General features: G+C 39.0%; 1 protein-coding gene across 1 annotated transcript in view; it reads left to right on the top strand.

Annotated features, from left to right (window-relative positions):
* ctnnd2a (catenin (cadherin-associated protein), delta 2a) overlaps positions 1-24519 on the top strand; it is a 272153-nt gene that overhangs the window by 79181 nt on the left and 168453 nt on the right. The window contains exon 3 of the mRNA XM_085468656.1: positions 7910-8022. Coding sequence (XP_085324782.1) covers positions 7910-8022 — 113 coding nt within the window. The remainder of the gene's footprint in view (positions 1-7909; positions 8023-24519) is intronic.

The raw sequence follows: 24519 nt of genomic DNA, 5'->3' as shown, positions 1-24519 counted from the left end.
ACTTGTACTGTGTTTGTGAAGTGTAAAGAATTTGAAAATGTTTTAAAAATAATACTGCACTTCATGTCTTTAAATCACTCATTACTGTTGTTATATTAGATACTGGTGTTACTCATTTTTACTTGCTCACATGGGTAATCTTGCTTTAGCCAAAAAGTAAGATCTGCCCTGTTTCCAGTGAAGCAACTTCGGTACTTACTGTCATTGAGGCTTTCGTCACCCTGTCCTTTTGGGACATTATGCCTCTTTTCGAGTGAGCTCAGCTATGAACATTGGAGAAACAAGATGGCAATTTAGTCTTGGAGAAACGCTTGTATTTGCACAAGTTGTGATGTCCTGTTGGAATAGGGTGTTACTTGAAATCAAACGCACAGGACAAAACTAGAAAGATTATTCAGATGCAAAGATTACCTCACACTAATTACCTTATCAGTGTGGGTAATATATGTTACATATTCATTCGTGGCATGCATTTTGTTGATTCTAACAAAAATTTTTTTTTTTTTTTTTTTTTTACAAATTTCTCAAAATTATATGTTTGCAGGATTTGCATGTATTTATCAGCTAACACCTTTACTTTATAATCTGTAGTTTTGTAATTTTAGTACGAAGAGATTTCGGGTCTTTCGTTCATGCTGTTTTCAGATTATTGGATCTTATCTTGATAATCAGATCTTTGGAAATGTCAAAAAAGTATAAAGATGGGTTTTCTTTTTTTGTAATAGCATTCAGCTATTTGATTTGTTACTACTACTACTACTACTATTATTATTATTTTTATCATCATTATCATTATTGTTGTTGTTGCTGCTGCTGCAGTAGGGATACCTCCTTTAATTGTGCCTATTTGTCTTTTAGGGAACTGCTTAGTGTTATCGGTACTTGTGTGCTGTCTAGTGCATTACTGTTATACCCATAATCACATAATCACAGAGCACCCCTGAGGTATTGCTGCTAATGTGAATTAAATTTAGTTTGAAGCAGGCTGATACCGAAAAGGCCAGTCATCAATGTGTTAGGAAGAATGTAGCGTCCCCAGTGTACAACAAAGATGAATCATGTGTTATGGAAAAAGAATAGGTGTTAATGAGTAAAGTCGATGCAGAATGAAGCCAGGCTGAGCTGTGTGATTTCTTTTTTTTTTTTTTTTTTGCCGAGTTTTCACCTGTGTTTACCCCTAGGGCCATGTACTCACCAACGCTAAGATACACACACACCAACACAGACCCCACGATGTCTGTGTTTTTCCATATATTCCTAACACTGCTGTTATCTTTATATAATAAATATTCTTTATTATATACATTCCATTGAAAAATAAGATAATAAAAGTAGTAAACTGTGAAATTATTGTTTGTGGATAATTTTACATTTCACAGCTATTATTTATTAAGGGGCGATCGTGGCTCAAGAGCTGGGAGTTCGCCTTATCAACGGAATGTTGCCGGTTCGAGCCCCGGCTCGGACAGTCTCGGTCGTTGTGTCCTTGGGCAAGACACTTCACCTACCACCTGCTGGTGTTGGCCAGAAGGGCCAATGGTGTGATATGGCAGCCTCGCTTCTGTTGTGGCTACAACTGTAGCTTGCCTCCATCAGTGTGTGAATGGGTGGATGACTGGGTGTGTAAAGCGCTTTGGGGTCCCTAGGCGGGACAAGCTATACAAATACAGGCCATTTACCATTATTATCATTGCCCATTATAAGTATTTATTTACATAGTTATTTATGTGGTTTTGTACTTACACCAATTTTCTGTCCCTAAAAGGAACTTTTTACAAAAATGTAACCACTAAGATTTTGTTATTTTGTTATAAGTAGTAATGTTAGCTGGTTACTTACTTAGAAAGGCATAAACACAATGTACTGATATTTGAAATTGAGGATTTTGGCTTTTTTTTCTTTCTTTTTTTTGCAGCTAATCCTTTTTATTTACACAAGCAGTCGTTCTCATTCAAACACAGACAGACACACACACACTCAGACACACACACACAGTACGCCCCCATGCCAGGTAAGAATAAATACTTTTGTAAAGACAAAATCCAATAAGCAAATTTTTGAGGAAGGGTCATTAACGTAAGCAGGCCCTTTCCAGTAATCTGTTTTCCTGCCTTCACTTTTCTTCTCCTTGCGGACACATGTACATTAGCAGGAGTGGATCAGGTATCTCTCCCGTGGCTCTCATCCCTTAGAGCTGATCAGCAGAGATCTGTCTTTATTCCTTACTCTCTCCTTTCTCTCTCTTCCCTCTCCTCCAGTCCTTGCTTCCTCTTTGCGTCCCTTCTCCTGACTTGCACACGCGCACTCATTAAAGTGATAGACAAGACAAGCATAGGAAGGAGTGAGGCAGAAATGAATCTCAGCTAAAACTGAACCAAATGTAGGCTGCGTGAGCCTCAAGTTTATGTAGCCTAGGTTTGGTTTATAGAGGAGTAACAAGCCTGATTTTGACTGTGTGGAGAATTTTAATGTGTATGAGAGTGACAGAAAAGAGGAGAGTGACCTTTTACAAACTCCTCTTCACTCCTTCTCTTTCCTTCATCCCACTCAGCTCATCTGAGATTTTCCATACCTCTTTGCTGATTGAGGAAGAGGAGTAAAAGAACAAGAGAGAGATGGAAAGTTACTGCTCAAGTAGAAGGTCATAGTTCTATTTAATTGCCTTTTGTCTCCTATCCAAAAACAGCACAGTTAATATCTGGCCACAGGCCACTTATAATGATTGGGTCTTATCTCTAGGCAAATTGTTCTGTCCTTGTCACTTATGCAGAAGATCTTCTGAATTCACGCAGCAAAGCTGTTAAGTGCTAAAGTTGGGTCTTCTTATTAGCTGTTTTTCTTCTCCTCTCTGTAGTTTTTTAGTATTTTTAGTTTTTGAAAAAGCTTGCACGTAGAGCTGCTATTTGATAATGTGACAGTGTCTACACCCCTGTGGGGGATGTTCTTTTCTCTCACCCTTCCCCGCAGAGAGGTCAGGGACACATCTGCACATTGTCTCTCGATGTATAAGAGTTTCATGTCTTGGATTTTATATGAACATATGCATACATGTACACACAGCGCATATCTGTGTGTACATGAATTTGTATGTCCAATAAGTCCACAAAAACAACAACATCTGAGAAATTAATCCTGGGTTAGTGAGACTGGATGCCAACGTGTTTATACTGGTCTGTTTCTATCTCTCCATTGGTGTGTTAGTATGCAGGAATCAATTTGAAGTAATTATGTTGTAAATAAATACAAATTAAATGAAGTAAGAAGTAAAGCAAAGTAAATGTTGCTCAAAAAGAAACTTGAAAACTGGGTGTTTACCTCCAGGTGGTGCTAAATTGTTTCCTCTGTCTGATCTTGACTTTGGCACCCAGGGGGCACTGCAAAACACTGTCAGACCTGTCCACTGGGGAAAAAACCCCTCAAAAACAGTTCCAGAAAAGATATTTTTCTGTGACCCTGCAGTTCCTTGAGAGGAACTTATTTGACGCACACAGTTTGTGTAGTTGCTGAAACTCTTCATCCAGTTAAGTTTGATAAAACACTTGCAGACAAAGTATATTCAGGTCATACACAGTATTATTATAAAAAAGGAAGCTTCTGCTGTTTACTGGATGTTGGTGATGAACATCTGCATCTGCACTAAAAACTATATTTATACACAGTATATATGCTTTAGTTTTCTGTAAATACACTTATGACTATCGCCCACCCCTTCCACCGTCTGCTTTCTGTGGGCGACTAAATGAAGGTGCAGACATTTCTCTGAGAGTAGTTCAGGTATGCGAAAGGGCAGGAGCTGCATGTAGGAGGAGCCAGGGCCTAATTTATAATGTCGAAGGTGTGGAGGGGTCTGTACTGTTACCATAGAGACCTTTGTGGCTGACTGCAGCTGCTGATTTGTGTCGCCTCTTTGTTCTTGAGGGGGATGCGATGGCTCACATGCACAAAGCTTACACAGTATAGTGTCATTTTACATCTTTTGCATTTTGACAGGCATATTCAGAGAAAGCATAAGGAGAACCAAAACATAGCATCTGATCATTTTTGGATCTGGTGAGCTGGGGTCCAGGAGGTAATGTCCATCATACAAAATAAAATGTTTAGTATGTTTCTTTGGACTTAAGCAAGAGAAATCAGATGATGAAGTTTGAATGTTCATCATATAAATTAAGCTTCTGAAATTTTGTTATTCAGTGATTCTCAACTAGCTTTATTACGAGAAACATTTTAAAGCTTGTTAAAGAGGATACATTTTCTCCAGCAGACACAAAACTTAAGGAAAGTTGTAATAATGTATAGAAAAACAACCAATCTTTGTCTTCAGATTTATTCGGATCACTTTAAAGAGAATGACCATGTACAAAATCTTTTAAAACCCTTTTAGTTTTTGTGTTTTAGAACACAACTTACTGTAATTCATTCTACTTTTAGAAGACTTAGTCTTCGTCTATTTTTCTTTCTACTTTTCTTTTTCTTTCTAGTTACATTTACACGTTGTGAGCAGAGCAGGGTTCCTTTTGTTGCAGAAACATGCCCAGTTTACTCAGCTGTTATATTATGGATTTGGATCATTAAATGTTTTTTGGGGAGGAGGAGTGAGTATATACAACATGTATTCTTAAAAAACATTACAGGGACCATCTCGTTTTAAGTTGCTAAACAGTTTTAAGCATTAAGCCTTGTTATAACAGTGGTAACATCGCCAACCTGTATTGATCATCTCATTCCACAAACTCAGCTTGTTGTCTTATGTAATTTTTTCTGCAATACTAAAGTTAGGGAGACTGTGAGGGCCATGGCTGGATTCAAGCTGTGTTTAGGGTCATTATCCTACTGTAGAAAACCTACTATTTCTGTTCAATTTCAGTCTGGATTGCAGACCTTCTGCCTACACACAGTAATTCTGGTTCCAGTCCAGCTAGCACTCAAGCAGCGGTATGAATGGTGATGAGGCTACAATTAGGCATGTCACACAACACAATGTGGTGATCAAGAATCAGGCTTCAGAGTTAAGTTTTGTTGCAATTTCTACAAATAACTATAAATACAAATGCTTTACCAGTGGATCAAAACAGTTATCCTTTCCCTGCATCCATAGTAATTAGCAAATGTAGTCATAGAGCCAGTTGTCCAGTTTTAATGTTTCCAGCAAATACAGATGGTAAAGAGAAGCTTGTAAATAATATATATTCCCTACTATATAATTTGATATATATGAAAGAAAGACACATGTTTGTTATATTTTTTCTCCGAGGATTAATTAACAAATCCTTCACCACCACTCCACTTGGACTAACACATGTCAAGGTGTAAGGACTGGTTTGGAATAGGGACACACTCTTTAACTTTTTAAGCCACTGTGATGTTTGCTGTCAGAATTTGTTAATATTTAATTACAAGTTAAATATTCCCTGTGTCACCGAGTGTAACACAACCCTCAAACACCCCCGTGCTTAATGATTCGAAAGGTGTTACTTCCAACATACTTTTTTTTTTCTGAAAACACACCTTTGCTCATTAAGGCCAAAAAGTTCTATTTTAACTTTATCGAGACTTTATCGAGTTGTAGAACTCCAAAGCTCATCTTCACCTCCATCATTTCTGATAGCTTACATCTTTTAATTATACAAACACGTAGAAGGTTAAGGAGTTCCTTTGAAGAGGCTTTCCCAACTATAAATTTAGTTTCTTATAAATTTCTTATACCTGCATACCAATTGAAAGTTTTGCTTAGAGTTGCCCAAACCTTTGCATGAGTGCAGCCAGCTCTCCTTTTAATTGACAATTACTGATTGCCAAGAGCTTTGTCATTGCTGCGTTTACTGACCGTATAAAAGAAAGGCATTCTGTTCATAATTTTAGTTGAGCACAAACTCCTTAAATGTTTTTGTAATAAGCTGTAAGTATGCTTTTTGCTGCCTTGTAGCTCTAGCTAATAAGAATATATAATGGCATGTACTTAGACAAGTCAGCCGAGCTCTGTCATCTGGTAAACGCAAACTGTCCTTTGGCCAATTCAGTAATGGGAAACTTTCTGATGCCATACCATACTAGCTTTATTTGTAAAGTGCTTCAAAACAACCACAATGGACCAGAGTGTTTTACAGAAGGATGAATAAAAGACATAATAAAGAACACCATAGCAGTTTACACAAGGCAAAAAATACACATGAAATACAAATGAAATAAATAAAACAGAAAACATGAGAAGAACAGTATTGATTGGATGAAAAAAAATTAAAAACAGATGAAATAAATTAAGATTAAAAAAAAGTTATTATATATCACTAACATAGCAGTGCCTAAGACGGAGGGATATGAATGAAATAACGCTGTGACTAAGGGTTATGCATAATTTAACTGTAACTTGCCTAACAGGTTTCTCTTTGGGTTTAGCATTCAGACATTACCATGTTACCTCAGAAGGTGTTTAAGATACTCTACCAGTGAGGCATAATACATCATCAATTAGCATAATGCTACTTTCGGTACAGGGATTTGCATTTTTGCACCTTGAGGATTTAAACAAGTTGCATCTATGGCAAACAAGGTGACAAAGCAGTCTCTTTGGGGAGCAGAACAGAGCAGAGCTTTGAAGAGAGGCACCTTGCTGTAAAACAAAGTTGTAAATTGGAATTACAGGCCCAGAGGGTTTAATAGACTCTGCTCAAATTTCCAGCATTACCTTACTTTGCAAATCTTAGAGGTGGCTGAAACTGAGTGAGTTATTAACAAAATGGAATGGGTCTGAAATGGGCTTCAGAATACTTACACCTCTGAAACATGTGTGTGTGTGTGTGTGTGTGTGTGTGTGTGTGTGTGTGTGTGTGTGTGTGTGTGTGTGTGTGTGTGTGCATTGTACTGTATTTGTCAGTTAACAATACAAACGTTAGGCTACAGTTCCACAAATGGATACAAGCCCCTATCCCAGTGAAAGCAAATAGATCTTTCTTTCAGTGTTTAAGTATTAACACAAAGCTGTCAGAAAAGCTGAAAAAAACCTCAGAGTGATCACCATAGTGATTCTACCACAGAAACAGGTATGTGTGGAAATGGAGGATACAGGGTGTTTAGTGACTGGAGATCATGATGACTGACAGAACGGGAATTTAAATAGCTAATGCATCAACACACACATGCACACGCAGGCAAGTTTTGGTTAAGAGTGATATATAATCGGCACAAGCAGTTCTCCCCATCGATTTCTGTCTTAAAATCCTGACAGTAACCTGCAACCCACCAAACTGTACTCACTGAAAAGCCTTCTCTATCTGTAGCAACAGAACCATTAAATCCACAGAGTACACATAAAGCTCTTTTTTTAATGTGGCTGTGATAATATGAGCGTAAATTTAATTATATTGAAAAGTTGTCAGGACTCAGGTTGTTTTACTGTCAGGATTTGTGACAGAATTTCATCTGCAGTAATGCATTTTTTCATTAAATACAAAGGTTTCAAAATACAAATACCTAAAATTGATTAAAAAAGACAGAATCCCACCAGTAGATTTTTTTTTCAGTAAATGACATTGTTAACTGTCTAACCTGCCAAATAGGAACACACTTTATTTGGGAGCGATACATTTAATTAATTCTACAAATATCTTCACATTCATGACCACACAGTCGCTGGGATTGAAGCGATTCTTTGCTCACATATTTAGAACACTTTCAACACAACACTCTGCCTACACATTGCCTAACACATTTTTCTCACCTGTCAGTCAAGTTTGATAGCACAATTATTTTAACTTTTTTAGAGCCGTCTTCCAGCCATAAGCTGTTTCGATGACCTATAATACCTGACTTCCTCTGCAGACCCCGAGTGCTCTCTGTCTCTTTCTTTCTTCCTCTCTCTCATTCTCTCTCATGTTCCGCCTAACACGCAATTTCTTTTTATGTCTTCCATCAGGAGCTTCAGTTTGAGCGTCTGACCAGGGAACTTGAGGCTGAGCGTCAGATTGTTGCCACCCAGCTGGAGAGATGCAAGCTGGGATCAGAAGCAGGCAGCATGAGCAGCATTAGGTACCAAGAAAACCTCTGTGTGTGTGTGTGTGTGTGTGTGTGTGTGTGTGTGTGTGTGTTTGTAGTATGTCATCTTTGTACATCTTCAACTTCAAATATGACATGAATGCACTACAGTATGCCCATTTTCTTCTTTGCCTTATAAAATAATGCTGCTAGTAAAGGACAGCATTCCTCCTGCTCTTGGGTGCATTTGTAAGCTGGATAGATTGGGACGACACTCACTTTAAAGGTTAAATCAATCACAAAAAAGTACACACCTGTCATCATTTTGATTTTTAAATACATACTTGAGCATGGAGTAATTAACACTTGGTTAATGGGGGGTTTGCACACATACTATAGATGGGTGTATGAAATAATAACACTGTACCACATGGCTGTGTAGACTTTCACACATAACACACAGTTTAGCCACATTCACTTCATACACATACACTGTACACGTCGTACAGCAGGCACATCAAGGATGATTTCTGCATGGGTGCATGGAGGGAAGCTTTGGGAGTGTTTATCAGTGTTTATGCATCACAAATGCTTTGTCTTTACATGAAGGTATGACAATACACACCTTCCCCCACATATTTACATGGCCACAAAACCACTTTATTTTGATTATGCTCCATTGAAAGCTTTTTATATTATTATAATATCTATCAACATATTAGTCCCAAAACCCATTGAAATACGACCTCAGTCATACACGTAGGTCTGACCTTTGTGTTCAGTAATTATTTTTAGATAAAAAAGAGAAAAGAGAGCGCTTAACATAAAGAGATAACGAGTATAAAGAGTATCTGAACCTTTCTTCAAACAGAATGAGCTTCTTTTTGCATTTACATCACTTTTCACTTTTGAAAAAAAAAAAGTTAAGTTTAGTGGAAAGGTGGTGAAAATAGTTTTTTGTGTGTGTTCTGGGTTTTTGTGTGCCTGTTTAGTTGTGTTTTGTTGAGTTTGTATGAAATTTGCTGTCATGTCAGAGAGTCAAGTTCATATGCATTCAACATCCATCTGACTCCCTCAGGCAGCTGGTTGCATAAGTACGCAAACCTGAGGGGTGAAGACAAACTGTGCAGCAAAAAAGAGACTTTTGAACTTTATTTACTTGAGCTGAGACTAAGATGGAACTCTTTTTATGGATAAATTCAGAGGCTTCCTATCTAGGGTAGTGTTTGAATTTGGTTACTCATAAATATAACTTGACAGTCTTTCAAAAATAACCCCAGTGCCATCATCAAAGACTGAAACTGAGATTTGTAACTTTTACATTGGAGTGTCACAGTCTCACCTCACAGCAACAACGAGACAACACGGTTCAAACCTTCAGCTCTGGAACCTCAATGTGCTTTTGTGAGAAAATTAATTAAATAATCAATTTGCTAATTAACTGAATTTGAGCATGAATAACTGTCGCTGTGTTTTAGACCTGTGATTGGCTGAGAGCCTTTCCTGGGTGTACCCTGCCTCTCATCTGAGATAGGCACCAGCCCTACTGCAACCCTCACTTAGTTAACCAGTTAAGAAAATGGGTTGATGGAAATCAGCACAGTATATCAAGATGGTACAATTACATATTGTAATAATATCTGATGACTTGCATTACCTTAAAGTGCTCTGCTGTTGTTACTATTGATACTATAATTTGTTTGGATTGGTAATTCATGTCAAGCCATTAAAGAAAAAAATACCCTATTATTCATCATTATATGTGGTTTCAAATACTTTTTAGGAACTATGGAGCCATGTGGATGGGATGTCTACATATATGCAAATATTTTTCAGAGAGTTTTTTCTTTTGGAGCATCTTTATCTCCTGACTAAAACTACCATAGGCCCTTTCCCTCTCACACATATACTTGCAACTGTTGTGGCATTTTACAACTACAACTGAATTGAACTGAATTACATTTTCTTGGCTTGAGTCTTCAAATTAAAATTCAGTAAAATTCTTACTTTCTGCAACATTTACTCTTGTTTTATCTGAACACCTGTTTGGTGCATTTATGCCTGCAAATGCATGTGTCTGGGCCACCAATACTCTGTCTGCTGTCATCTCACAGTTATGTCATGATTATCACATCAGATATAGCGCATTGGCTTAGCTAGTGCTTGTGTGCTGACAGCTCACTATATGACAGTGAGTCCACATCCATCCTTATGTGTCAGCGTGTGTCAAATCAGTGCGTTTGTGATGTGCGTTTGTCCCCCTTTATGTACTTATGTATAAACACACCTCTGAGTTTGACCATTTTTATTTATTTTGTCTGTCACTTTGATTGGCATTATCTTTCATTCCAAAAGAGCCAGTTTCTTTGGGTGCATGCAAGCCTAAGTATAGATATTAGTCTTTGCAGTATAACTGTGAATGATCAGAGAGAATATGATGCTATCTAAAGAGACAGCTTAAACCTTTCCCATGGTCTTCAACATCACCAGTTATTTTCTCTTCCTTCATCTGTGTCTCAGTGACAAGCAGCAGCTAAATATGGAAAGTGTTGGTAGGTGTTATTGTAATGAAGCAAAGTATTACATTTTAAAAACGAAACTGTCATGAGAGTTGTATTAAAAGGAGATTGTATTAAAACGTGTTTTCTCGTTATCCTTTCAAATTTTAGATTATTCCAGTTCTGATAGTCCATATTGTCTGGAGCAGGGTTTCCTGTGGGGTTCAAGCTACAGCTGCCATATTCAGTTAGCAGTTAAGCCATTACTCTGTAAGAAATATGCTGGGGTGAAAGTTAACTTAAGAGTGCTTATTCTACAGAGTTGTGTGTGTTTGTTTATATTATTATACCAAATGTGTGGATTTTTTGTATCCCAGCTGTTTGTGGGTTTGTGTTGCACATGCTTGGAGCAAATGCTGTGTTTGTGTTCGCATGTCTGTGTGTGTTCTTGGCAGCTGCTGTGAGCCTGCGTGTCCTTAGTTGTGTTCCGCTCGATAAAGCAATTCAGGCATCTCCACGGACTCCTCCTCAGAGCCAAGGACCCTAAAAAATGCCTGACTGTGGTGCAGAAACCCAGGGCAATACTGACTAACATCTGTTCACACTGTGAACTCCTGGCATGCGACACAACACTTTACAGGAAGGAAGCATTCACTGGCAGACATACACACCCACGTGAACACATAGACTCCAGACAGCATGCCGGAACTAATTTATCATTTTTCTAACATTAGTGGTAAGTGGCAGCCAGTGGGAAGCATTTGCTCCTGCAGTTTTTTTTCTGTCTGAATGGCTGTGCAGCTTAAACCTTCAGTGCCCTATTAAAAGCAAACCTCTGACTTTTTGGTTAATATATTTCAATTAGCATCAATGTGTTTTGCCGATATAAATAAATGTGATAAATATGATGAATGGTGATGAATCACCAAATGATGTAAAGTCAAGAATAGGAACTCATGGGACCTACCATAACCTATGTTTTGGCTATGACAGAAATGCTAGGGTCACACACTTGGACAAGGCGAGCAGTTGGGGCACATGTATAGATATAAGTATATAAGGTGATATCACTTGGTTGATAAGAAATATTTACTATATCTCCTACCACCATGTTCTAACCTAAACATGTTCATAAGTGGGTATTACACTAGGGAATTTTGTGGTTATGGATTGACTCATTTGTAATCATATTATCAGATTTACAACCAAATGACTCGGATACTTGGGTAAATAGAAGACCTGAGCTGTTAAGTGATCCCCACCTGGTGGTGACTTGTAGAAGCTGGCAGGATGTATGCCAGGCAGGCTAAGTGCACTCAAATGTTTAGTAAGGAGACCCTAGGGCACCTGAACATTGTTCTCCCATCTCTAGTAGGGCACATAAGGTGTTGCAATACAGGCTGGGGACTTTGTTTGGCACATGGGCCTCAGACATGTTTTGCACTTCTATTACTGTGTGGAGATGAAGCCATAAACTAGTTGGTGCTGGTGGCTGAAAAACTTCTATTTTATTACAACTTAACATTGAAAAACTTGTTTAAACCTGTATGCTGACTTCTTGGAGCTCATACCAGACCTGCCTTTTCCTTTTGTTTTGATTCATAAGGTTCTTTTCTATTGGAAATGCACACATTGTTTCTGTTGCGCCTTGACTGTATTCTCAAAACTCCCTCAGCATACGGTAATAAAATGTACACCTCGCAAACATAAAGGTTCTCCATTCTATGTCTGGTTTGCAGTGACCTTGTTGGGCATTCTGGAAGATATTATTAGTTTATTAAAACGCTGCACCATAAACTGTTGCGGAAATAATGTGAAGCTGGCTACTAAGCTAATCGTGACTTGGGGCAGTGGATTATCAAGGCCATAAATGAGATGTCACGTAGGTTTATGGATTCACTGGCTAAATTGAATTATTTGGTTGTCATGTTTAAACTGGCCACAAGCAAAAATACCACCAGCCTGATGCCTTGTAGCTAGTATTATGGCGCATACTATGATATCATAAATGAAACACTGGGGATTTTGCAGGCATGCTTGAGAACAACTAATACACAGTGCGAAAATAAAAAAAAATAGAATAGGGACATTTTTGTAAAGCCATGTCATTAAAGGGAGATGAATTAGAATGAAAAAGTCCACAGCAATTTACCAATTAGTTCAAAGCAGAAAGGTCATGTCAGATAACAGGAATCCAAGCTGAAAGAGACAGCCACTCGGTTGGTATGCGGATGACAAGGGAAGTTGAGCGAAACAAATGTGACCTCTAAATGAGTCCTCCGTTGTGCTTAATGGAACTGTTAGCATTTAGTGAAGAGATATGAAACTATCCCTACTGGAGGCAGGGGAATGTAATCCCAAGTGAGAGAGAGCGAAAAAGGACAGAAGAGAGGAGGAAAGAGAGGGAAGGAAATTGCTACCAAGTTCCATTACTCCATGGCAGCCAAAGAAAAGGTTTATCGATATATTATTGTTGTTTTTGATACATTTAGATTATTTTAAGGAGCATCTTTAAATAAATGATTTGGAAGAATATATATATTGACAATTCTGTGCATGAAAGGGATCACTGTGATCACTGAAACAAAATGTAATATATCTAATCTGATAGTATGTGAGAAATAACCAGGCCTTCTCAGTTCTTGACCTATAGGCCATGTCTACCTGTATATCTGAAGCACTGCATGGTAAAGAATTTTCCATATGAACTGAATCTGATTGTGAGACTTAACAAAGATTGAATCAGGCAAGGTAATATTTCAGACCAGCTACAAATGAGTCAAATCAGAGTTGCAGCAGTAATCAGGAGGTACATGAGCCACAATGGCCATGCTCCTAAAACGGCTCTTGAATAATAGGCTGTAATAGCACATCTAAAAATAATATTGTTGCTGCTTGTAATCATATGTGTAAAAGTTTGTTGCTTCTTGCTGAAGTATAATATAACAAGCATAGTTAACATTTGAAACTAACACAGAGAGTGAGTGGCAAAATATCTGTGTGTGCATGTGTGTGAATGTGTGAATGTGAGGGATTGTGAGGCGTAAAGTTCATGTCCTGAGGCAGTAACAGCTTTCTGATTGTGTTGTTCAGACTTACACATCTGCCCAAAGACCCACCGGGTAGGTCAGAGAAAGGTAAAGTCAGAATGTCCATGCATGTGTGTTTATGCACGCGTCTGAGAGATATAGGCAGAAAGAGGAACTGAGGGAAAGAAATGGAACAAAAGCACTGAGTCACTACACATACTTGCCCTGCTGTGCATTGGTGCCCAGTCCCAGAGCCCATATAGGACTATTTATTCTAATCAAGCTGTGACATTTAGTTCCACACCAACAGGGACCAGCTTCACTCTTTCTGCTGCACATATGAACACACCACACATATACACATTTCCTCCCACTGTGCCCAAGTCTTTTCTCAGGGATAAACACACTTACTAGACTATAAAGTTGTCCTACCCTCAGGAGCAGACATTCACAGTTTGGGTTTAGTTTTCACACACTTTAGACTTGATCACAGCAACTAATAGACCCCAGACACACGGGGAGTGCTAGAAACATAGACCCAGCGTTTTGAGTTTTAGTTTATTTTGATGTTCATGGTTTACGTTTAAATTCATTGGGTTTTCTAAGTTCATTTGTTTATTAGTTTCCCCTTGTGTTTTCAACCCCTGTGTTAAGTCTCCCTTGTCCTTTATGTGTTTCACATCTGCATGTCTTTTGTTGCCAAGTTCATGTTGTCATGTCTGTGTTTCATTATGTTTCCTGTTTTATTTTGAAAGAGGTCCTGTGACATCGTTATGTTCATTTGTTTTAGCTGTTCCCCCATTTGTTGTCACTTCTCCTGATCACCTCATGTGTGTATTTAAGTCCTCAGTCTTCCTGTGTTCATTGTCTCGTCCTCCCTCATAGCTGTGTGTGATTGTCCCTGTGTTTTCATGTATGATTTATTATTAGTTTTCCCAGTTTAGTTTTGTATCATTTGGCTTTGTTTTCAGCAATAAAGCTGTGCTTTTGAGTTCATGTTCCGCCTCGGTGAGTTTGGCATTTGGGTCCTCTCCTGCCTAGACGCAGCCTTTTTGTGACAAGATTTCTTTCCCACTTTATCCTGACTTGTGCTGGAATCATGGAAACGTGAAAGATTATAACCTGGCCACATTTAAATAAGAGGTTGGATGGTAAATGCTAGAAAACTTGGTTAGCCAGTTGCATTTGTAAAAACAAACTCAGCAAAACAGCAGCAGATTTCCTCATCTGGTTAAAAGTACGATTAACCAATCAGCACGAACTATTACGAAGTGTTCTAAAAGTCCCAAGCACTGCAAACATGGTGGTGCTTGGGACGGGAAGTTATTAGTTACAGAAAGCAAAAATATTTTCACTTTAAAAGAAATGGTCATAAATTAGTTTACATCTGCTGTAGAAATGGGGATGGGAACATGGGAGTGAACTGGCACTGACTCATTTTTGGAGCCAGTTGGAAAGGGCCGTTTCCTGAACTGTAGTTTTTGGCATCACTGAGCTTTCTTCGTTTTTCAGCCTCAGAGGTTGCGGCTTGCTCTCCACTGATTGTACAGCCTCAAGGCATGTTGGGAAATGGTTGGCTTCCTCTTTGTCTCTGCCGTCTGCTCTTGTCTACGTTCCAGGCGATGCACAGTTAATCTCAAATGAGGCTAATATTTACAAACAGGATGGAACAAGCGCTGGAGGCTCTCTTTTAGCAGCTCATCTAGGGTGGGTCATCTTCCCAATGAGTTTGCGGATGCTCCGTATTTCACCCAGGATGATGGTTGTGGTGCTAACCAGTCCCCGACCACCCTTTTTCATTGGCTCTGAATGGAGTCTGGTTAGAGTTCTCATCTGTGGATTTCAAATTAAACAACAAGATGGGATTGAAGTGCAGATGTTTGGTTTTAATTAAAGGAGTGTGACAGAAGCATTGCATTAACATTTTGGAAATTACAGGCATAGTCTCCCAATTCAGAAGCTTAAACGCAATAGGATGATTGACTCACTAAACAGTTTCATAGCCAGGCGAAGTCTGTTATCTCATTACGCTGTGACAAACATCTGGAGTAGATTGGAAGTATTGGAAAAGTATTTTGTACCTTTTCAATATAACTCTTGGTATAAGGTGCAAAATTGTGTCAATCCAAATAAAGGACGCCATCGTTAGGCTGAAAAATCTATCAAAGAGAGACATCAAAAGAATTTAGGAGTGGTCAAATCAACAGTCTGGCAAGTTGACAAGACAGGAATACAATGGCGAAGCCAAAATACCACGGGAGACGATAAAAGTTGACAATCCCAGAATTCTCTACTAGTTTAAGACATACCCTTTACAATAGAGGAGTCAAGAACACTGAAGGAGATCGGCCTGTCCTTGTCAGTGAGACGCTTTCACGAATGTAAATATAGAGGGTTTACAAAAGGTGCAAACCACTGCTTTTACTGAAGAAAAGGACGGACAGATTAGACTTTGCCAGAAAACATCTTTATAGTTCTAAAAGAAATTCCTTGGTCAGATAAAAACGAAGACTAACCTATGTCAGAATGATGTGTAGAGAAAAGGAGGAAAAGTAACACCTCATGATCCAAAGCATACCGCATCATCTGTCAAATGTGGTGGAAGCAGTGTTGTGGCATGGAGACGTGTAGGTACCAGTGGAAAAAGGTCACAAACCTCTTTTAAAAAAAAGATGACTATGGCACATAGCTTATTAAAATCAGAAATCCAGTTTCTCAAATTATTTAACTATTACATAATGGATGTACAATACAGAACAGCTTCTGAAAAGTATGTTCATTTATACGCTCAGCATTTGTTTGGGGGCTCCTTTACTAAAAATGACCAAGAATGAATGTGGTGTGGTATGAAGGTGATCAGCTGTGGCACTGCTGAGGTCTTATTGAAGCCTAGGTTACTTTGATATACAGTGGGGCAAAAAGTATTTAGTCAGCCACCGATTGTGCAAGTTCCCCCACCTAAAATGATGACAGAGGTCAGTAATTTGCACCAGAGGTACACTTCAACTGTGAGAGACAGAATGTGAAAAAAAAAATCCATGAATCCACATGGTAGGATTTGTAAAGAATTTATTTGTAAATCAGGGTGGAAAATAAGTATTTGGTCAATAACAAAAATACAACTCAATACTTTGTAACATAACCTTTGTTGGCAATAACAGAGGTCAAACGTTTACTATAGGTCTTTACCAGGTTTGCACACACAGTAGCTGGTATTTTGGCCCATTCCTCCATGCAGATCTTCTCGAGAGCAGTGATGTTTTGGGGCTGTCGCCGAGCAACACGGACTTTCAACTCCCGCCACAGATTTTCTATGGGGTTGAGGTCTGGAGACTGGCTAGGCCACTCCAGGACTTTCAAATGCTTCTTACGGAGCCACTCCTTTGTTGCCCGGGCGGTGTGTTTTGGATCATTGTCATGTTGGAAGACCCAGCCTCGTTTCATCTTCAAAGTTCTCACTGATGGAAGGAGGTTTTGGCTCAAAATCTCACGATACATGGCCCCATTCATTCTGTCCTTAACACGGATCAGTCGTCCTGTCCCCTTGGCAGAAAAACAGCCCCATAGCATGATGTTTCCACCCCCATGCTTCACAGTAGGTATGGTGTTCTTGGGATGCAACTCAGTATTCTTCTTCCTCCAAACACGACGAGTTGAGTTTATACCAAAAAGTTCTACTTTGGTTTCATCTGACCACATGACATTCTCCCAATCCTCTGCTGTATCATCCATGTGCTCTCTGGCAAACTTCAGACGGGCCTGGACATGCACTGGCTTCAGCAGCAGAACACGTCTGGCACTGCGGGATTTGATTCCCTGCCGTTGTAGTGTGTTACTGATGGTGACCTTTGTTACTTTGGTCCCAGCTCTCTGCAGGTCATTCACCAGGTCCCCCCGTGTGGTTCTGGGATCTTTGCTCACCGTTCTCATGATCATTTTGACCCCACGGGATGAGATCTTGCGTGGAGCCCCAGATCGAGGGAGATTATCAGTGGTCTTGTATGTCTTCCATTTTCTGATGATTGCTCCCACAGTTGATTTTTTCACACCAAGCTGCTTGCCTATTGTAGATTCACTCTTCCCAGTCTGGTGCAGGTCTACAATACTTTTCCTGGTGTCCTTCGAAAGCTCTTTGGTCTTGGCCATGGCGGAGTTTGGAGTCTGACTGTTTGAGGCTGTGGACAGGTGTCTTTTATACAGATGATGAGTTCAAACAGGTGCCATTCATACAGGTAACGAGTGGGGGACAGAAAAGCTTCCTTACAGAAGACGTTACAGGTCTGTGAGAGCCAGAGACTTTCCTTGTTTGAGGTGACCAAATACTTATTTTCCACCCTAATTTACGAATAAATTCTTTACAAATCCTACCATGTGGATTCATGGATTTTTTTTTCACATTCTGTCTCTCACAGTTGAAGTGTACCTCTGGTGCAAATTACTGACCTCTGTCATCATTTTAAGTGGGGGAACTTGCACAATCGGTGGCTGACTAAATACTTTTTTGCCCCACTGTAGGCTAGTCTGTACTTTTGGGTGGAGTTTTTCTCGTCTTGCTCATGATCCCAGTGATTATCAAACCATATGGTAGTAGTTTTTGCACATTAGGCTGGTGTCTTGCTGATAGAGGAAGTGAGCATGGTGATGGAAATATAACTTGCTGACAGAGAACTCTGACTTTGGACATGAAAAAACCACGGGGATCCAAGCACCAGCAGACAGCATGACAAATGTCAAATTTATACTGTTTGAATAGTAATTTACTTGAAATAACATATTTTAATAATATTCCAATTCACTCCAAAAAGTAAACATTTCACTTTAACTGTAATGAACTTAAACTTTTAGAATTAAATTACAGAAAATAATGGAAACATATACATTTTCACTTATTTTTGTGTGTTAAAATTTGAGGTTATACTGTGTTTGGTCAGTGTATTTCAGTCCGTTTTTGACATAATGACCGCATCATTTGAAATCTCCAAACACACAGTAGGTCCACTTGGGGGTTATTTCATTTTAATGTGGGATTTAATTTACTGAATGGATCCATCATGTTGGGACAGCTTTTGTATTTCATACTGTGGTTATCATTTTCATGGTCTCTTTTTGTCCCTGACCACCCTCGTGTTTTTGCCACGACTAAAATACTATCCAATTACATTCGTTTATCTCACTATACCCCACTCTCTAGTCCTTCGTTGGGTGATAATAGAGGGATCCATCACACCATTAGCTGCAGGCGGTTTTATAAGCTCAGCAAAATGCTGCATAGAGGGAACTCAAATTATAGGCTGCTGCATTATACCTTAAAATGCGCTTTGTGTTTGAGCTTGTGTGTGTATGTGTGTCTGCATGAGTGATGATGATACTGCAAGTCATGCTCCCTGCTAATGACTGATGATGCATTTCCAAGAGCAGAAGAGAAAAATGGTGGCAGGTGGCGACATCTCTCACAGTGCTGTCACCCCCGCTGTCTATCTTTCTGTCGGCCTCTCTCTGTATTATTTCAGCTCTCCCTCATCTATCTGTGTTTGCTCCTAAATAACATCTTGGCTTTTGCACGGAAGGGAGAAACCATGCCTTTGGCTTCGTGGCTCCTTATAACATCTTGCATTCTAAGCATCCAGATAAGCTGCTTTTTAAATGAGAATTGTTTAGATCAGTGGTTCCCAAACTTTTTTTTGCTTGTCCCCCTTTGTTTTACACGAAAAACGTTCGCGCCCCCCAACCCCCGCGCGTGCAAGCGCACTCGCACTAACACATCCTCCAACCACACACACCCATATTTTGCTCCACTGCGGTTTATTTCATACCTCAAACATTTAGTAAACAATTCAGCAAATACAAGTGACCTGCAATAAATGACAGGTAGTTATAAAATAAACTACTAACTCTTTTGCTACGTCCGCACCTACATGGGTATTTTTGAAAACGCAGCTGTTTGATCCACACGTAAACGGTGTTTCGAATCACCGAAAACGGAGAATTTTTAAAACTCCTTTTTGCAGACGAGGAATACAGAGTTCCTCTGGCAACGTCAAAGGTATGTGCCTCTTTTCACGTCAGGCTGTGCACCACGTTATTGTTTACATGAGACCAAAGGGAAGATTTGCTTCACCATATTTTCTAGTCTTTGGCTTAGAATGAAGTTGGTTTAGAAACCTATTCAGCGATGCTTCATCTCCTGCTTTGCGTTTCTGTGGGCGCCCCGTGCTAGCAGTGTCAAGCGTTTTGTTTTTTTCCAATTCATACTGCGCCCCCCCTGCCACTTTTCTTTCCAAAATTGTTTGTTTATCTTATTAACTAATATTCAATTAAAAGTGTAACCAAATATTCAGACCTGAAGTAACTCATTAGACTTCAGTTGACCTTTCAGGACCTGTTAGGCAGGTAAACAGCTGTTAGTAATTATTAGCTGAATACTTCAAAGCTTGATAAATTCTCCGTAAAATCAAATCTTGTGGTAACACTGAGTATACTCGGGCTAGTGTAAACAACTCACTGAGGCTAAGGCTAATTGGTGCCTACTAGCAAATCCTATAAAAAGATATCAAAGTAGTTTCTATTCCCCCTGGAATATTCACTGTGTGAAATGTCACTTTGAAAGGGAACTGCGGAAGTCATGAGAAGATCTAATAGACCAAGAAATCTGTCACATACTGTACTTCTGCGAGGCAGAAAAGTAATGCAGACTGCCAGAAATGACTATAAAGGAGCTGCATAAAACCATACTGTCCTCCACACAGCCCACATGCTTAAATGACCACGTTTCCTACAGCCATAAAAAGAAAATGTTGCCAGCAATCACATTGCAGTAGGCAGCGCCTGAAAGATGTTAAGCACCTGGAGACACAAGAGTCTTTTTGGAAACAAAATACCAGCAAACTGTTAAATACGTAAAGCAGCTTTGAACGAACTAAAACTTTTGATATTGACTTCATTTGAAGTGTGTGGGCAGATCTTGAACATACTGTGCTCGCAAGACACTTAAAATGTCTCAGTGATCTTCAAGAGAAGAGGGGGTGAAAAATCTTAAAACAACAATAGAAAAACTCTTAGCTGCATATTGAAAATCTCTGCAAGCTTTATTTTTTCCCACCTGTGCTGTTATAAAGTATTAACTTTTAGGTTTTTATTCTTTAAATGAAATCAAAAAGTTACCATTTGATTAGATCAGTAATGGATTTTAACTGGATCAAAATGTAATTAATCAAATAAAAATTAAATAAAAAGAAATGAGGAGTGACTTTGTTAGTCATGTGATAAATGTGTGAAAGCCTTGGAGGTCCTTGGGGAGAAGAGCGATGCTGTTAACTATCAAGCTTTTTTAAACAATTGTGCCAACAAGTGTGGTTCCTCTTAAGACCCGCTCCTCACATCCTGCCTAGCCAGGAAGAGCAGACCAGACCACGCAGAGTGGGCAGGGTCATCACAGAAGTTTTGTTTGTCTCCTGTGGGATGTACTTTTTATGATTTTTTTTTAACTGTCAGTATTGTCAAAATATGCAAAACAGATGTCTGTGTTTTATTATCTTATTTATCAAATCTTATGACACATTTGCCTGAGTCAAGCTTTTCTGAAATTTCTGAAATCCCATCGTGTCAGTATTTTCATGTCATTTCTCTTTTTTGTTAAAATTAATGAGGTTAGGACAAACAATGGCCTTCTGTTGTTTGATGTTCTATATGTTATTCCTGTAGGAGTCAGCAGCTGTTGACTCCATGTCAGCTGCAGGGAGACAGAGGCCTGTAGGGCCAACAGCATTGGTTTGTGTGTGTGAGTGTGTGTGTGTGCCTACCTCTGTGCATGTGTGTGTCCTCATGGTGAGGGGAATCGGGGGTGTTTGGTTCATTAAACATGCAAATGCATGCTTATCTTCCCTCAACACCAGATAGTGGAGAGAATAGATAAGAACCAACCAAACCATGCCAAAGAGGCAGACAGAGAGAGGAAAACAGTGCGTTATGAAAAGAGTGAAACATTGAGGCAAAACACAGACAGAGAGAAATGAAGGAGGAAGTGCACAGGAGGACAATAGAGAGGACACAAAAACAGAAAGTGACAGATGGGAAAAAAAATACTTATTAACAAATGGAGGTTATGTGTTAGAATAACTGATGGCTATTTGATCTCATGTTTTAACTGTGGTTTCCATGTATTTGTTTTTGTCTTGAGATCCTTAGCCGCAGTAGCCCCTCAACATGGTATTTTCTTGTGTTAATCCTCATCCCTCAGGGATTAATTATTTATTAGATAGCTTTCACCATATTGTAAGAAAATTGCTAAATGCAATGCTTCTTTCTGTTGCTTTGGCCAATTTAGAAATCGCAATGTTTAACTAAAGAGAGCCCTGTAAGTACAAGTGAAAATAAGGTGATAGATATGACACTGACTGACCATGACAGATACAAGTATCCTACCTGTTTTGCTGATGTTTATTCTGTGTTAGACAAAGACACGGTACTTTCTTGCTTGTTCACATCTTCAGTGTTGGTGCTTAAGGGGCCTCACTCTGTGCTGAAGATACCCAGAACTCATTACATAAAACTTTCACTGTGCGTGTAGATCATTTGGTGTTGTCTGGATGATACCCCTTTTGACTTCGGTACTTGTTCTTCTGAGGGAAAGTGTGTATCATTGAAAGCAGTTATTCATAAGCATTTGTGTGGGATTATTGTCTCAACGTTTGACTGAAAAAATAAGCAAATAACCAAAGAGATAATCTCTCTATTTCTTGTTGACAACACTTGAAAACTCTGCGTGTGTGTGCGTGTCCACATGTACAAAATGCCCTACCTGTCTGCTCTCTTGTAAGGTGTGCGGTTTTGTGTGTGTGGCGATAGTGTGATCAGTCCTGGGGAGCAAAGTGTTCCATTTAACAGGATTAAGAAACAATACAACTGTAATTCACAGCACTTGGTTAAAAATAATCATAGCGCTTTACAGAAAAATAGATCATCACTTGTAATTCATTGATGCACGGTGTATGGATGTGTAGTTTATAGTCAGCTGGGACCAACAATCATTCAAAAGTTTTAACTATTCAAATCAGATTACATTTCTTCCTGCAGTATTAAAAATACATTTATGAAGTTTTATAGATTAAAAAAAAGATAGCCTGGGATTTCCAGAAACCTGAGTATAAGCTCATTTACATTCATTGGATATAATTAGATTTGACTGTGCATGCAGGTAATGTTAAGGAAAATATTCACAAAATTGGAGTAACCACAATTAAATAAAAAGTAACATGTGAGACAAAAAAGTGTAATGTAGAGAGAGACAGACAGAAAGAGCGAGTGTAAAATCTAAAAGAAAGAAGTGAGAAGTGGTTGATGTAAGCATGTGCCTCAGAGAAAATTTGAAAAGACTGTTTTTTGTTTGTTGTTTTAGAAAAGGGGATAATGTGAAAGATGAAAGCGCAGGTTTTGATGAAGATTTTTGGCTGCTCTGATTGCACGCATGACTATTAAAATGCAGGATGTAGAAGCTGTACTGTACTGCTTTCCAATTTTTATCTGCTTAGTGATATCCTTGTAATAGTCAGTGCTAGTTGAGAAACTCAGACTTGTGCATGTGTGTCTTTGTGTATGTGAGAGTGAAAGACATAGAAACTGAGATGGCAAGAGAAAAAGTATGAGTATGAGTATGAGTATGAGTATGAGTGAGTTTGTCCTCTTGAGGCACCATACCCTAAGGCCAAAGGAATCAGTGCCTGGAGCAGTTTAAGGAGAAGATTTTATTCTTGTGCTGTGGAGTCTATGTGAGCACTGAAAGATGTGTGTGTTTGTGTGAGTATGCGTTCCAGGGGTACATTGTTTTGGTGTCTGCCTGTGTGCACACATCTTTGTCTAGGTTCTTCTTTTCACAAATTTTACAGAAATGTCTCCTCTCCTGTTTAACTTTGTGAACCGTACCAGCAATATCACTGATATGAACTGACAATATGAAGGACAGAAATACTTTTTTTTTTTTTTTTTTTTTAAACTGTCTGTTTAGGCTTTAAGCCTTTATTCGACATTGTCAATTTTGGTGTCTCGATGAATACCAAAACCTTCAGCAATCTGAAAGCATACACAAAAAAGAACAAGTGATTGACTGAGCTCATTCATTCAAACATAAAGTAGCCGTATGCTATACTGTGGTGTGACTCACAAAGCATAATATTCCCACAAAGACTGCAGAGGAGCGACTTATTAGATGAACACAATAAAGCAAGCAAGTTTATTTCTTTTGGGTCAGGGTCTCCGATTTAAGGACAAAGTCCCCCCAAGAGCCATAACTGAATGCCGTAATTACACTTTTCATTGTGACTTCTATCACCTCTTCTGGATGGTCCCAAATTGATTTTTGTTTGCATTATAACCCAATGAGTCAGACGGTGCCCTGGGTGTGATGAATCATTCGATAAAACTGACATAATCCTGATGAATCCATGTGGACACTTGCTGTCTTAAGATTTACATTTTTCTGTGCATTTAGGGTTAGGCAATGTTACACCTAACTGTACTGTTACACCCACGTAGTCCTTACTAATATGTCTGTCCATGCATGCATCCATCCATCCATCCTTCCACTTTTCTCTCTATCCATTAGTGGTTGGAGCACAGATAGGAGTTGCAAAACAAGACGCATATGGGGATGTTTTCAGTCTGCCGATGGGTTTGCAGTGTTTCAGGTTTTTAGTCATATTCCTATCCATAGATAACTCAAAGAGGAACTCTTCATTTTTTCTCTGCTAAAATACATGCATTTTCTTTTCTTTTTGATTTTTAGTATGGCCGCTATTACATACCATTGTGAAATGTCTCTCAAAATGCAGCAAGCAGGAGCTGGACTCAGACAGAGTCAGACTCTGAGGTGTTAGATTAGTGTCTGACTCCTATAGTATGTGATACTGGCTTTAATAAATGCTTACAGCCTCACATTGGGAGACAGAAAAAACCAAAGTGACACATGCATTTACATATTCTGCACAGTAAGTTTATTAATATGCATATGGACCAAGATCTATGGTTGAATA

This window comes from Copadichromis virginalis, linkage group LG9, assembly GCF_057382275.1.
Source record: "Copadichromis virginalis isolate Kocher_CV1m ecotype Utaka linkage group LG9, C_Virginalis_male_GT1.1, whole genome shotgun sequence".
In the NCBI taxonomy this organism is placed as follows: domain Eukaryota; kingdom Metazoa; phylum Chordata; class Actinopteri; order Cichliformes; family Cichlidae; genus Copadichromis; species Copadichromis virginalis.
Note: the sequence above shows the minus strand (reverse complement) of the source record. Positions and strands in the feature narration are given on the sequence as shown.